At 37.2% G+C, this 14526-nt stretch overlaps 1 protein-coding gene and 1 non-coding gene across 2 annotated transcripts in view; one reads left to right on the forward strand and one right to left on the reverse strand.

The window, feature by feature from the left end:
- The window catches only part of IHO1 (interactor of HORMAD1 1), a 35889-nt gene that overhangs the window by 1612 nt on the left and 19751 nt on the right, over positions 1-14526 (forward strand). Inside the window, exons 3-5 of the mRNA XM_032868037.1 lie at positions 7239-7309; positions 10459-10630; positions 11792-11955. Coding sequence (XP_032723928.1) covers positions 7254-7309; positions 10459-10630; positions 11792-11955 — 392 coding nt within the window. The 5' untranslated portion in view covers positions 7239-7253. The remainder of the gene's footprint in view (positions 1-7238; positions 7310-10458; positions 10631-11791; positions 11956-14526) is intronic.
- LOC116874124 lies at positions 12323-12429 on the reverse strand. Its single transcript, XR_004383929.1, has one exon. It is a non-coding gene; the product is annotated as a U6 spliceosomal RNA (small nuclear RNA).

Genomic DNA, 14526 nt, shown 5'->3' on the forward strand with positions numbered 1-14526 from the left:
TCAGTGTGGAGTTGCTTCAGATCCTCTCTCCCTCTCCCTCCCACTCAATCACTCTCTCAAACAAACCTTTTTAAAAAAAATTATGTAGTCAAATTTATAGGTGTTTTATTACTTTTGGATTTTGAATCAAAGTTTTCCCCACAACCAGGTTGTAGAGGAATTTATCAGCCTCCCCACCCCCTCCCAGCCCCAGTGCTTTTATAATTTTATTTTTTATGATCTCTGATACATCTGGATATTTTGTTGTGTATGGTGAAAGGACTAGATTCAGTCTTAATATTTTTTCATATAACTATTCGATTAACTCTACTTCAAAAAAAAAGATTTTATTTAATTATGTGAGAGAGCGCTAGGGGAGAAGAAGAAGGAGAGGGACAAACAGACTCCACGATGAATGCAGAGCCCTACTCAGGGCTCAATCTCAGAACCCCGAGATTATGACCTGAACCAAAAACATCAGTCAGACAATTAACTGACTGAGCCACCCAGGCACCCCTCAACTCTACTTAAAAAAAAAGATTTTTAAAATTTATTTTAGAGAGAGAAAGAGAGAGAAAAAGAGCACAAGCAGAGGGAACACGGGCAGAGGGAGAGGGAGAAGCACACTCCCTGTTGATCAGGGAGCCAGATATGGGGCTCAATCTGAGACCCTGAGATCATGACCTGAGCCGAAGGCAGATGCTTAACCAAATGAGCCACCCAGGCACCCCTCAACTCTACTTTAAAAAAAAAAAGATTTTATTTATTTATTTGACAGAGAGATCACAAGTAGACAGAGAGGCAGCTGGGGTTGGCGGGGAGGGAAGTAGGCTCCCCGCTGAGCAGAGAGCCCGATGCAGGGCTTGATCCCAGGACTCTGAGGCCATGACCTGAGCCGAAGGCAGAGGCTTAACCCACTGAGCCACCCAGGAGCCCTTCAACTCTACTTTTTAAAATGTCTTTCCTCAATATATTTGAGATGCTACTTTTATCATATAGTCATATACATTTCCACTTTCAATTAGATCTATTGTTATAATCTATTCTGGCTTGGCTATCTAATCATATACTAATATAATGCTGTAAATTGTAGAAGTTTTATAATATGTTTTTAATACCTGGTAGGGCTGGCTTCCCCCACCCCTTCTTTTTTTTTTCCCTCCTTCTCTTTCTTCTCTTTCTATTTTAGAATTTTCCTGGCTGGTCTTGCTTGTTTTCATTTCTAAATGAGCATTATAATCAGTTTTCTCCCTGTAGAAAAAAAATGACGGTATTTTTATTGGGACATTTCAAAGTTATAAATTAACCTAGATAGATTTAACATCTTTGTGATGTTGATTCTTTCTATCAATGAACATGACATATCTTTCCCATTATATAGGAATGGTTTATAGCTTTCTTCACATAGGTTTTGGGCATTTCTTGTTAGGTTTTTGGGTGGGGTTTTTTTTCACCTTCAGGAGATACAATTGACTAATAAAATTGTAATATATTTAAAGTGTACGTCATGATGATTTGACATTGTGAAAGGATCTCCCCCATCTAATTAATTACTACATTCATCACCTCATAGATCACTTGTTTGTTTATATATATAAGTGTGTATTTATTTATTTGGTGAAACCATTTAAGTTCTACTCTCTCAGCAAATTCCAATTATACAATACAGCATTATCAACTATACTCACCACATTATTCATTAGGTTCTCAGACCTTATTCATCTTACAGCTAAAAATTTGTGCCCTTTAATGAGTGTCTTTTGATTTCCCCCACCCTCTAGCCTTTGGCAACCACTTTTCTACTCTCTGTTTCTCTAAGTTTGACTTTTTTTCCTTTTTCTTTCTAAGATTCCGCATCTATGTAAAACCATGCAGTATTTGTCTTCTCTGTCTGGCTTATTTCACTTAGCATAAGGCCCTTAGGTTCCATCCATGGAACCGTGGAATTTATTGTCACAAATAGCAGAATTTCCTTATTTCTCATGGATGAATAATATTCCTGTGTGTCTGTGTGTGTTCATGCACTATACTTTCTTTATCCATTCATCCATTGAGAGACCCTTAGTTTGTTTCTGTATGTTGACTATGTGAATAATGCTGCAATGAACATGGAGTTCAGATGTCTCTTTGGTACCCTGTTTTCATTTCCTTTGGATATATACCCAGAAGTAGGATTGCTGGATTATATATGGTCATTCTATTTTTAATTTCTTGAGGAAACGCCATACTATTTTTTATAGTGGCTGCACCAATTTATATTGCCACCAGCAATGCAGTTTCCCTCTTCTCCACATTTTCACCAATATTTATCTCTTGTTATTTTGATGATGGCCATCCTGACAAATGTGAGATGATATCTCAGTGTGGTTTTGATTTGCATTTCCATGATCAATAGTGATGTTGAACACCTTTTCTGTACCTTAGGCCATTTGTGTATCTTCTTTGGAAAAATGTCTATTCAGTTCCTCTGCCCATTTATTAATTGGTTTGTTTGGGTTTTTTTTTTCCTATGAGTTGTGCAAGTCCTTTATATATTTCAGGTATTAACCCTTTATCAGATATATGGTTTACAAATGTTTTCTCCCATTTCACAGGTTGCCTCTTCATTTTATTGATGGTTTCCTTTGCTGTGTAGAAGTTTTTCAGTTTGATGTGGTCTCACTTGTTTATTTTTGGGTTTGTTGCTTTTGCTTTTTGTGTCAAGTCCAAAAAATCATTGCCAAGACTGATGTCTTGTCCCTATATTTTCCTATAGGAATTTAACTGTTTTAGGTCTTAAACTTAAATTTTTAATTGATTTTGAGTTGATTTTATATGTGATGTAAGACAAGGGTCCAGTTTCATTCTTTGGTATGTGGTTGTCCAGTTTTCCCAGCACTATTTATTAAAGAGACTTTCCTTTCCCTAATATATATTCTTGGCTCCTTTGTCATAAGTTAATCAACCCTATTATGCATGGGTTAATTTCTGGGCTCTCTTTTCTATTGCATGGATATATGGATATATGTTGAGTTGTTTGTTTTATTATTGAGTTTTAAGAGTTCTTTGTATATTTGGGACAACTGGCTGACTCAGTCAGTGGAGCATGACTCCTAATCTCAGGGTTATGAGTTCAAACCCCATATTGGGTATAGAGATTACTTAAAAAAATAAATATATTTTTCTAAAAGGGTTCTTTGTATATTTTGGATACTTTGGATACCTTTTTCAGATGTCTTTTGCAAATATTTTCTCCCAGTATGTGGCTTGTCTTCTCACTTTCTTGACCATGTTTTTCACAGAACAGAAGTTTTTAATTTTAGGGAAGTCCAGCTTATTAATTCTTTCATTCATGGATCAAGTCTTTAGTGTTGTATTTACAAAGTCGTTGGCAAATACAGGGGTCATCTAGATTTTCTCCTATCTTATTTTCTAAGAGTTTTTTTTTTAATAGCTTTGAATTTTACATTTAGGTCTATGATTCATTTTGAGTTAATTTTTTGTGAAAGGTATAAGGTCTGTGTCTAAATTTTCTTTGTATATGGATCTCTGGATGTTCCAGCACAATTTGTTTAAAAGAGTATCTTTTCTTCATTTTATTAACTTTTCTCCCTTGTCAAAGATCAGTTGACTGTATTTGAGTGAGTCTATTTCTGAGCACTCTATTTTGTTTCATTGATCTGTTAGTCTGTTCCTTTGCCAGTATCACACTATTTTGATTAGTTAGCTTTATAGTAAATCTTGAAGTTGGGTAGTGTCAATTCTCTGACTTTGTTCTTCTCCTTTAATATTGTGTTGGCTATTCTGGATCTTTTGCCTCTCCATGTAAACTTTATTTATTTTTTATTTTTTTAAAAGATTTTATTTATTCACCTGACAGAGATCACAAGTAGGCAGAGCAGCAGGCAGAGAAAGAAGGAAGCAGGCTCTCCACTGAGCAGAGAGCCTGATGTGAGGCTCGATCCCAGGAGCCTGAGATCATGACCTGAGTCGAAGGCAGAGGCTTGACCCATTGAGCCACGCAGGCACCCTCCATATAAACTTTAGAATCAGTTTGTCAATATCCACAAGATAACTTGCTCAAATTTTTATTGAGAGTGCATTGAATATATAGATCAAGTTGGAAAGAACTGATGTCTTGACAATATTGAGTCTTCTTGTCCATGAACATGAATATCTCTCCACTTATTTCATTCTTCTTCGATATCTTTCATCAGAATTTTGGGGTTTTCTTCATATAGATCTTATACATATTTTGTTAGATTTATACTTAGAATTTTAGGGTTGCTAATATAAATGGTATTTTGTGCTTAATTTCGAATTCATTTGTTCACTGCCTGGTATTTAGGAAAGTGATTAACTTTTGTGTATTAATCTTTATCTTGCAACACTGGTATAATTACTTCTTTGTTTCAGGAGTTGTTTTCTTACTTCTTTTGAATTTCCTCCATAGAAAGTCATGTGGTCTTGAACAAAGATAGTTTTACTACTTCTTTTCCAATCTATATACCTTTTATTTCCTTTTATTGTTTTAGTTCATTAGTTAGAACTTCTAGTACAATGTTGTACTGAGAGAAGAAGGGGAATCCTTGCCTTGTCCCTGATCTTAAGAGGGAAAACTTAGTTTCTCATCATTAAGTATGATGTTAGCTTTGGAATTTTGTGTAGATGTTTTCTATCAAGTTGAGGAAGTTCCCCTCTATTTCCTATTTTGCTGAGAGTTTTTCTCATGAATGGGTGTTGGATTTTGTCAAATGTTTTTTTTTTTTAATTCATTTTTTTAATTAGGCTCCACTCCTGGCATGGAGCACAACACAGGACTTAAACTCAGGACCTTGAGATCAAGACCTGAGCTGAGATCAAGAGTCAGACACTCAACCAACTGAGTGACCCAGGCACCCCAAATGTTTTTTTTTAATACCCATTTATATGATCATATGATTTTTCTTCTCTAGTCTGTGACAGTTTACATTATTTGATTTTCAAATGTTGAAATAGCTTTGCATGTCTAGAATAATTATCACTTGGTTATATATAATTCTTTTCATATATTGTTGCATTCAATTTGCTAATATTTTGTTGAGGATTTTGCACCCTTGTTCATGAGAGGTCTTGGTCTGTGGTTTTCTTTTCTTACAGTGTCTTTGTCTGGTTTTGGTATTAGGATGAGATTTTAGACAACTGGCATACTTTCTTTCTTAAATGTTTGGTAAAATTCACTTATGAACCTGCCTGGACAATATTGCCAGTTTTTAAAATGAATTTTCTTCCGTTTTCATCTCAATGAAATATTAATTTATTTGTATCATGGATATTAATATTACACTGAACTTCTTTGAAGGTATTCTACACAGTCTAAACCATGTTCAGGAGTGCTGAGACAAAATAATTAACTCTGGTATTTAGTCCCAACCTTGCAGCAACTTTATTCTTCTCAGCTAAGTGAGTGTGAGGGACTTGGTGTGTTACATATGAGAGTCCTTTGAACTGAGAGTAGGTGAATGTCGAAGTCTCCAGGAGACCATGGATTTGTTTTAAAATAGTGAAGCCACAGTCTCTGAGGAGGTAATTAAGAAGCCCCTAAAAAGTACCAGTATCCATATCCAGGCACTGGATATACATGTTCTTGAATCCCTATCTCTACTTTTAAAGATAGGTGTGTTGTCTTCATTTAACTGATGAGGAAACTGGGATTCAAAGAAGTTAACTAATTTGGGGTGCCTGTCTGGATCAGTTGGTAGAGCATGTGACTCTTGATCTCAGGTTTATAAATTTGAGCCCCACATAAAATCTTAAAAAAGAAAAAAACCCCAAAAACAGAGAGGTCAGCTAATTTGCCCAAGTTCACAGTATAAGTGCAGGTGTCAGGATCTGAACCTTGATCTTGTTCCTCTAAAGTCATATCCTTTCAAGTCATTACCAAGCTGCTCATAAAGGGAGAAACACAAAGTTTCTTGGTTTTCTAGAACGTATTTAAGATAGAGTCACTGTTGAGAAATGAGAGGACAGCATGCATGGCCTTTGGTAATGGGTTGACCTAGTATAGAGCATATTTGCCTCCAAATCTGGATAGAACTTGAACTAATTATTTAGTCCATGTGCGTCCTTACAAACTTTTAAGTGAGGATAGCAACACCTGCCTCACAAAATCATTGACCTTGTATCCTGCAACATATCTAGCACTGTGCCCAACACATAGCAGGGTTATGTAAATGATAATAACTTTCACCCCTTGATCCCTGTGATCTATGCTTAATATTCTTGCAAAACAAGTGGTTATAAACACTCCAATCCATCTATTTTTCTAAAAAATTAGAAAACTTCAACATAACAGATTTATCTAAACAAGGTTAAATTTTATGAGAAGTATACTAAAATGTCTATATTTATTCAGAACTTGTGTTTCAGTTTATCTTGATCTCTGTTGGGACAGTATTTGATGTTGGTCACATATGCCTTCCGTTTGTGTGGGATTCATTTTCTGATGCTCTCAGTGGTATTATATAATCTGATAATTATGAATGTCTGTGACACCAGGGAAACAAAATTTAGAAATTGGGCTTGTTTCATAAAATCCAGGCTCTATGATCATAATAATGAATGTGCAGTGTGTTGGGTTGGCAATGAGCACAGTAGGCAATAAGAGGTATGCTCATAAGAGGTGTGGGAAAACACTTTGCCCAAAGCACTCACTCTTCATCAAGCCTCTTTATTGCCCAAATTCTGCCGTACTCTTGGCATTCCCATATCCTCTGATCTGGGGAGAACTCGTCTTTTTGGGAGAGGTTATAGATTGAGTCATTCATTGTATCAGGCAATGAAAAATAAAGTCTATTGGTCTTTTCCTAAAAGCAGATTATTAATAGAATAGGATGGCAAGAGAAAAGGACAGGAGAACAAGATGGAATGCAAATTTACTGTTTCACAGATGACTAGGCTCTCCCTGGTGTTAAGAAGGAGGGGGTTTGTATGCAATTTAATAACAGAAAATACCTATTTTCTTTTTTAAAAGATTTTATTTTTAAGTAATCTGTACACCCAACACAGGGCTCAAACTCATAACCCCCAAGATCAAGAGTTACATGCTCCACTGACTGAGCCAGCCAGGTGCCCTGAAAATACCTGTTTCTGACACACATAATGGGAGTTTTCACCAAATGGACGGGAATATAGTTGCTGAAATGTCCTTATCTACATATAATAGTTACCAGTAAAGTAATCTTTGGGGGAAAGTTACACTATCTTAAACTTTTAAATTAATATTCCTCTCTTTTTAATAGGGTTAACCATAAGAAATGAATTTTAATGTCTGGAATATCAAAGAGATGCTCAGTATTCCCTCTGGCTCTGGGTAAGTTTTCAGGTTATATACTCTGATACTGAGGATCTTACAGTTGTATTGTTTTCATAGAAAACCCTTCCCTACCTATTAATTACTAATAGAGTTACTTCCATAGCTTCTTCCCCTTCTCCTCCCTTCTTTTCACTGCTCTCCCATCCTTGTCTTTTTCCTTTTGCCAATTTTCTGATTATAAAAACAATGTAAATTCAACTATGTGTGTTAATTGAGCAGCGGCTCTTGTGTCCAGCACTGGGCTTAGGGACTATGGGGCCTGTGAGAATTAGACACGACCCAATATCTAGAAACTCACTTTGGTTGGAGCAATTACTATTGAAACAGCAGGGAGCAAAATCAAGACAACGTTGAGGTACGTACTACATTGTGTGGTACCATTTTTAGGTCCTATAGGAGTTAAAAGCCAGCTATTGACAAGGCTCACTGAGATATTGCCCCTTCTACTACTCCACTGAAGTATTTACATTTGTGTCTGCCAGCCATGCAGTGGGCCTGCCATTGCTAACTTGGTGAATGTGCCCCAGAAGTAGTATATATTTAAGGGATCTCTAATTGCTTTTTGTATGTTTTATTATTGGATAGTTTATTTTCTTCCTAACACCTTCCTGAAGACAGTTATTAATTCAATAAAAACCTAGAGCGCTGTGCTTTTTACTTCTTAAAAAGAAAAAAAATGCGTATAGTTCAGAGTAGGGAAAATCTTTGTTAAATTCTAGATCATAGCTTTAAGATGCAAATCCTACATATTTCTATAAGCTCACAGTTTTTTTTTCCAGTCCAGCTAATTATTCTCTTTGACCTAAGAGGGGAGTCACAGAGAGCTATTTAAGCTATTTTGAGCAATGATTATGCAACCCATATTATAATACATGTGTGCAGCCCATTACCTTAGCTAATCTTAGAAAATGGTTCCATCAGTGAAGTAATTGCTCTTTCCTGTGCTGAACTATTAGATTTTTTTTTCTTGCATCAATATATGATGGTTCCTTTGGCTTAGGATATGTAGTTATATGCTATCAAATTATTTTAGATTTGGCTTATATATTTCTTGCGGGGTGGAGAGAGAGCAAGGACAGGAGGAGGGGCAGAGGGAGAGGGAGAGAGAGAATCAAGAATCTTAAGTGGGCTCCATGCCCAGAGCAGAGCCCCAACTCAGGGCTCAGTCTTACCACTCTGAGTTATGACCTGAGCCAAAGTCAAGAGTTAGATGTTTAACCAAGTGAGCCACCCAGGCGCCCCTAGCTTTAGCTTTTTTTTTTTTTTTTAAGATTCTATTTATTTATTTGACAGACAGAGATCACAAGTAGGCAGAGAGGCAGGCAGAGAGAAGAGGAAGCAGGCTCCATGCTGAGCAGAGAGCCTGATGCGGGGCTCTATCCCAGGACCCTGGGATCATGACCTGAGCCGAAGGCAGAGACCCCAACCCACTGAGCCACCCAGGTGCCCCTAGCTTTAGCTTTTTAAACAAGGAATGATTTGTGTTTGTATGTTGTAATGAAAAGAGTGTTTTTCTCAGGTCACACAACAGTTACTTAATAGTAACAAATTCTTACTGAGATGTCTTTGAAGTAAAAACTTGAAGACTGTATTTTACTTGTCTGCCTGCTTTTATGCTGTCTCTGATATAGACTCAGTACACTGTGTTCAAGTGTGATTGTATCATTATCAGTATCACTCTCCCTTTAACAAAGATTGGTGTAGATATCCATGGAAAGCAAGTTGGAAGTCCACAGCTGGAAGTACAAGAATAAGACACTAAAGGTGTGAAAGGGAACACCACCTTGTTTCAAAAACAATGTTTAATGGATCCTTCTGTGCACAAATCTGAGTTGATCGTATTCTTCAGTCTGGATGAGGCCTATATTAGTCTGCTGGGTTGCCAAAACAAAGTACCCTAAATTGGATGGCTTCAACAATAGAAATTTATTTTCTCAGTTTTGGAGATTGGAAGTCCTAGAATCATATGCCAGCTGGATCATTTCTGGTGAGGGCTCCCTTCCTGGCTTGCTGACAACTGTCTTCTCTCTGTGTCCTCACTTGGAGGAGAAAGAAAGAAAGAGGGCAAACTCTATAGTGTTTCTACTTGTAAGAACCTTAATCCCGTCAAGAAGACTCCACCCTCAGGAACTTGTTTAACCCTAATTACCTCCTAAAGGCCCCATTTCCAAACACTGTCAGGTTAGGGATTAGGACTTCAACATAGGGATTTTTTTTTTTAAGATTTTATTTATTCAGGGGTGCCTGGGTGGCTCAGTGGGTTAAGCCACTGCCTTCGGCTCGGGTCATGATCTCGGGGTCCTGGGATCGAGCCCCGCATCGGGCTCTCTGCTAAGCAGGGAGCCTGCTTCCTCCTCTCTCTCTGCCTGCCTCTCTGCCTGCTTGTGATCTATGTCTGTCACATAAATAAATAAAATCTTTAAGAATAAAAGGTTATATAAATGATACAGAGTTCATTCAATTTTTACTTTTTCTGCACTCTAAATTTTTTGAGATTTATTCATGTGGTTCTATGTAAATGTACTTTACTGCTTCTGACTAATGCATCAGTTATATGCATATACCATATTTTTATTTATTCCCTTAGTGATTAACAGATTCAACTTTCTTTTTTAGAGATAGTAAGTGAGAGAATGGGGGGTGGGAAGAAGGGAGAGAAGGAGAGAATCCCAAGCAGGCTCTATGCCAGCACAGAGCCCTACAAAGGGCTCGATTCCATGACCCTGAGATCATGACCTGAGCTGATATCAAGAGTTGGATGCCCACCTGACTGAACCACCCAAGCACCCCCCAGATTCAACTTTTTAAAAGATAATGTTCTTTTAATCCCTAAAGATTTCAGGAACTTTGATCCCCCCAAACGTGTTATAGCCCACAGTGCTGTTGTATAAGGAATCATGGTGTCAGTCCTTAACATCTGAATTTCCATCTGATTGTTCTCAAGTTGCTGTAATGAAAATGCCTGGCTTTCAGAATTTGTTTGTGATTCTTTATAGGTAATACTGAGAGTGTTCAGGGGCCGAGGAGGTCAGAACAAACTAGTACTCTCCCCAGAATATTCTGAAATGAATAGCTGTGAATTACTATTTCATTTGTTCAGAATGTTTGTCCACTTGATATACTTCTCTTTTCTTGCTTAATTTCAGGACCACTAAAGCATCTAGCTGGAATAATAATCAGGCTGATTACTCCAGTCTCAGTGATTCCCAGTTCCTCTTTGGATCCCAGTTCTGTCCAGAAAGTTCAGAGACTCTGTCAGCACCCTTGGATGGTGTCCATGTGAGACATCCAAAACAATCACAACAGAATTCTATGGACGTGAGTCTCATTTCCAGAATTTCTCTGCACAAATTTCATAGTCATCATGGAGATAAGCTATAAAGAAGACTTATTATGTTGGATTATATTTTAGAATTATACACTTCTAAGGTTTATTCTCTTAAATGGATTTATACTTCATTGGTAACTCAGTAGTCTGATAGACTTGGTTGGTAGTCTAAAAGGAAAAAATACATATATTGTAGAATATTGCCAGTACCTTGACCCTAAGGGAGAGACAAATATTGCATGATATTTTCTAAGACATACTATTATTTATGAAAATTTCATAAGAGATAAGAGCTTTAGAAAAATGGGAATAAAGTAACATAAATTTTATTTTAAATTGGACATTTTTTCTAAGAAACTTTAGGTGCTTTGTGGATTTTAGTCTACTATGCTACATTATCTCCTTGAAGAGGGTCATGAGGATTCTGAGGACTTAGTTAATGGATAAGGGCCAGAATCAAGAACAGAGTCTCCTGAGTCCTCAATTTTTTGAGACCAACGTGTCTTCTTTCATAGGTCAGATTTTTTTATTTTTTTAAGATTTTATTCATTTGACAGAGAGATCACAAGTAGGCAGAGAGGCAGGCGGAGAGAGAGGGGGAAGCAGACTCCCCGCTGAGCAGAGAGCCCGATGTAGGGCTCGATCCCAGCACCCTGAGATCATGACCTGAGCCGAAGGCAGAGGCTTAACCCACTGTGACACCCAGGCGCCCCTACTTTTTTAAGATTTTATTTGTTTATTTGAGAGAGAGCGAGCACAAGTGGGGGAGCAGCAGGCAGAGGGAGAGAGGAGAAGCGGACTCCTCGCTGAGCAGGGAGCCAGATGTGACATGGGACTCAATTCCAGGGCCCTGAGATCATGACCTAAGCCAAAGGCAGACGCTTAACTGACTGAGCTACCCAGGCACCCACAGCTGATATTTTTGGTATTTCTGGGCTGGTAAGGCAGAAACCTTATTAATAAAAAGAGTTGCTTTATTTTAATGTAATTTTCTAATATATATGAAATAAAAAGGAAATACTACATGCCATTTTGTTTTTTAGTATTGTGGTTTGCACTTAAATGTGACTACATTGTGTAGAAAATAATGAATGCTATAAATACTTTCACATGTGAAATGCTGTGATTTTTTTTTTTTTTTCATTTAACAGAGTGAACCTAGTATTTTCACAAAGTACCAGACAAAACCCCTGCTGTTTGGAGCAGATGCAAACGATAGAGGCTTATTTCCTCCACCTTTGTCAGTTGGAAAATCAAAGGGCCTGTTGGAACAGTTTGAAGAGAAAAAGAAAAGGGCAAAAGACAAATGTGACAGGTATGCAAACCTTTCAAGTGGATGAGATATCTCTTTTGAGGGAAACAGAAAATAGAATATTAATAGTCAAATAATTCTATTTCATCATGATAACACTCTTGTCTTTATAGCTCATCTAATAATTACTCTTTATTTGTTTACTTGTCAGTGAGACTTCTGGCAGATTTGAATTTGGGTGCCATAGTTCTGGCCCTCTGAAAAAGTAAGCTAAAGGACTTCTTAGAGAAACACAATAGTCAAGTAATGTTATGTTTATTTTGCCAAAATTCTGCCTTTTAATTGTTATCTTTTCAGATCATCAGAGTTAGGAAATTAGATAACAGTTGTTTTAGTGTTAAGAATATAGTACACGAATTCTTTTTCTTTTTAATATATGTAATGCTTCACAAATTTGCGTGTCATCCTTGTGCAGGGGCTATGCTAATCTTCTCCGTATGGTTCCAATTTTAGTATATGTGCTGCTGAAGTGAGCACAGCACATGAATTCTTTAAAAAGCTGATTCAAGCTATTCAGGTTGATTTTCTCACTTTGAAGTGTTGGTATTTTTTTTTTTTTAGATTTTATTTTTAAGTAATCTCACCACCCAGCGTGGGGCTTAAACCCTTAACCCCGAGATTAAGAGTCATATGTCACATGCTCCAACTGACTGAGCCAGGCAGATGCCCCAAAATGTTGGTGTTTTTTAAGATATACCCTAAATTTTATGCACAGTCTTATTTGTTAGTTTTATATTCATTTATTTACCTTAGCAAATACATGAGATAAATTAGGGCTCCTAAACTAATTCATAAATAAATAAGTTGAAGTCACTGAGGAAATTAAGTTGTTCATTTCTTGGTAGTAAGTTATCAGGGAACATCTTTAGGTATCATGGAAATCAAAACACTCAAGCAGAGATATACTTTATTATTTTTGTGACAGTGAAGATGTATCACTTAGTGTTACCAATAGTACTTTCATGTTGAAAAGCCAGAATTTCAGGGTGCCTGGGTGGCTCAGTGGTTAAAGCCTCTGCCTTCAGCTCAGGTCATGATCTCAGGGTCCTGGGATCGAGTCCCACATTGGGCTCTCTGCTCAGCAGGGAGCCTGCCTCCTCCTCCTGTCTTTCTCTGCCTGCCTCTCTGTGTACTTGTGATCTGTCTGTCAAATAAATTAAAAAAAAAAAAAATCTTAAAAAAAAAAAAAAAGAAAGAAAGAAAAGCCAGAATTTCTTTAGGGATTCTTAGACTAAGTATCCTTTCTCTTGAATACCTGTCTTCCTTTAGGGAGAAAAGCAAAATGCTCTATTTGAAGTGTTTGATTCTGTTGGTAAATAAACATGTCCCAGACACTGAGAGACTTCTTTCCCCTAGGAATCCAGGCTCTAGGACCCTACCAGTTTCTCAGAGGCCCCTCATGGCTATTAGGGGGCTTCAGAGTACTTACCTTCTTACTCCTTCAGTTAGATCAATGTTAAATTTTTTTTGTTCTCTGGACATGGGTTAATATTTTGTTTGATCAAGATTTCTGCAGCAGGTCAGGCTGGCTGACTCTTGGTAGAGCATGTGACCCTTCATCTCAGGGTTGTGAGTTTGAGCCCCACGCTGGGTGTAGCAATCACTTAAAAAAAAAAAAAGATTTCTGCAGCTAAAATTCTTTTTTAAATGTCAAATTTCAACATTTTCTTCTTTCCTTCCTTTCTCTCTCTCCCTCTATCATTTACTTCTTTTTTTGTAGTGAAATGAGTTTCTGTTAACAATTATTTACAAGATAGCAAAAATATGTAGCACTTAAATAGAAAAATGAGGACTCTGAAGAATCTCTCTCCATTAAAAAACTCAAGCTTAAGGGCACCTGGGTGGCTCAGTGGATTGAGCTGCTGCCTTCAGCTTGGGTCATGATCTCAGGGTCCTGAGATCGGCCCCGCATCGGGCTCTCTGCTCAGCAGGGAGCCTGCTTCCTCCTCTCTCTCTGCCTGACTCTGCCTACTTGTGATCTCCCTTTCTCTGTCAAATAAATAAATAAAATCTTAAAAAAAAAACCTCAAGCTTAAGATATTGACTTATATGATAGGTACAAAAAATCATAATTTTAATATATTCTAGCAAAAAAACCCCAATATTTTAAAAAAGATTTTATTTATTTATTTGGCAGACAGAGATCACAAGTAGGCAGAGAGGCAGGCAGAGAGAGAGGAAGGGAAGCAGGCTCCCTGCCAAGCAGAGAGCCCGATGCAGGGCTCAATCCCAGGACCCTGGGATCATGAACTGAGCTGAAGGCAGAGGCTTTAACCCACTGAGCCACCCAGGAGCCCCATCAAATAAATAAAAATCTTCAAAAAAAAAAAAGTAAACATAATTTACTATATGCCTCTGTAATTCCACTCCTAAGCATTTACCCTAGATAAATGAAAACTTATATCTACACAAAAGCCTGTACAAAAATGTTTATAGCAACTTTGTTCATAATCACCAAAAACTGGACACAAAATGTATGTCCTTAAATAAATAAATGGATTAACAAACTATGGTATGTCCATACAACAGAACACTACTCAGCAGTAAAAAATAATGAGCTACTGATATACAACT

The sequence above is a fragment of the Lontra canadensis genome, unplaced genomic scaffold (assembly GCF_010015895.1).
Source record: "Lontra canadensis isolate GAN:19392208 unplaced genomic scaffold, GSC_riverotter_1.0 scaffold35, whole genome shotgun sequence".
NCBI lineage: Eukaryota > Metazoa > Chordata > Mammalia > Carnivora > Mustelidae > Lontra > Lontra canadensis.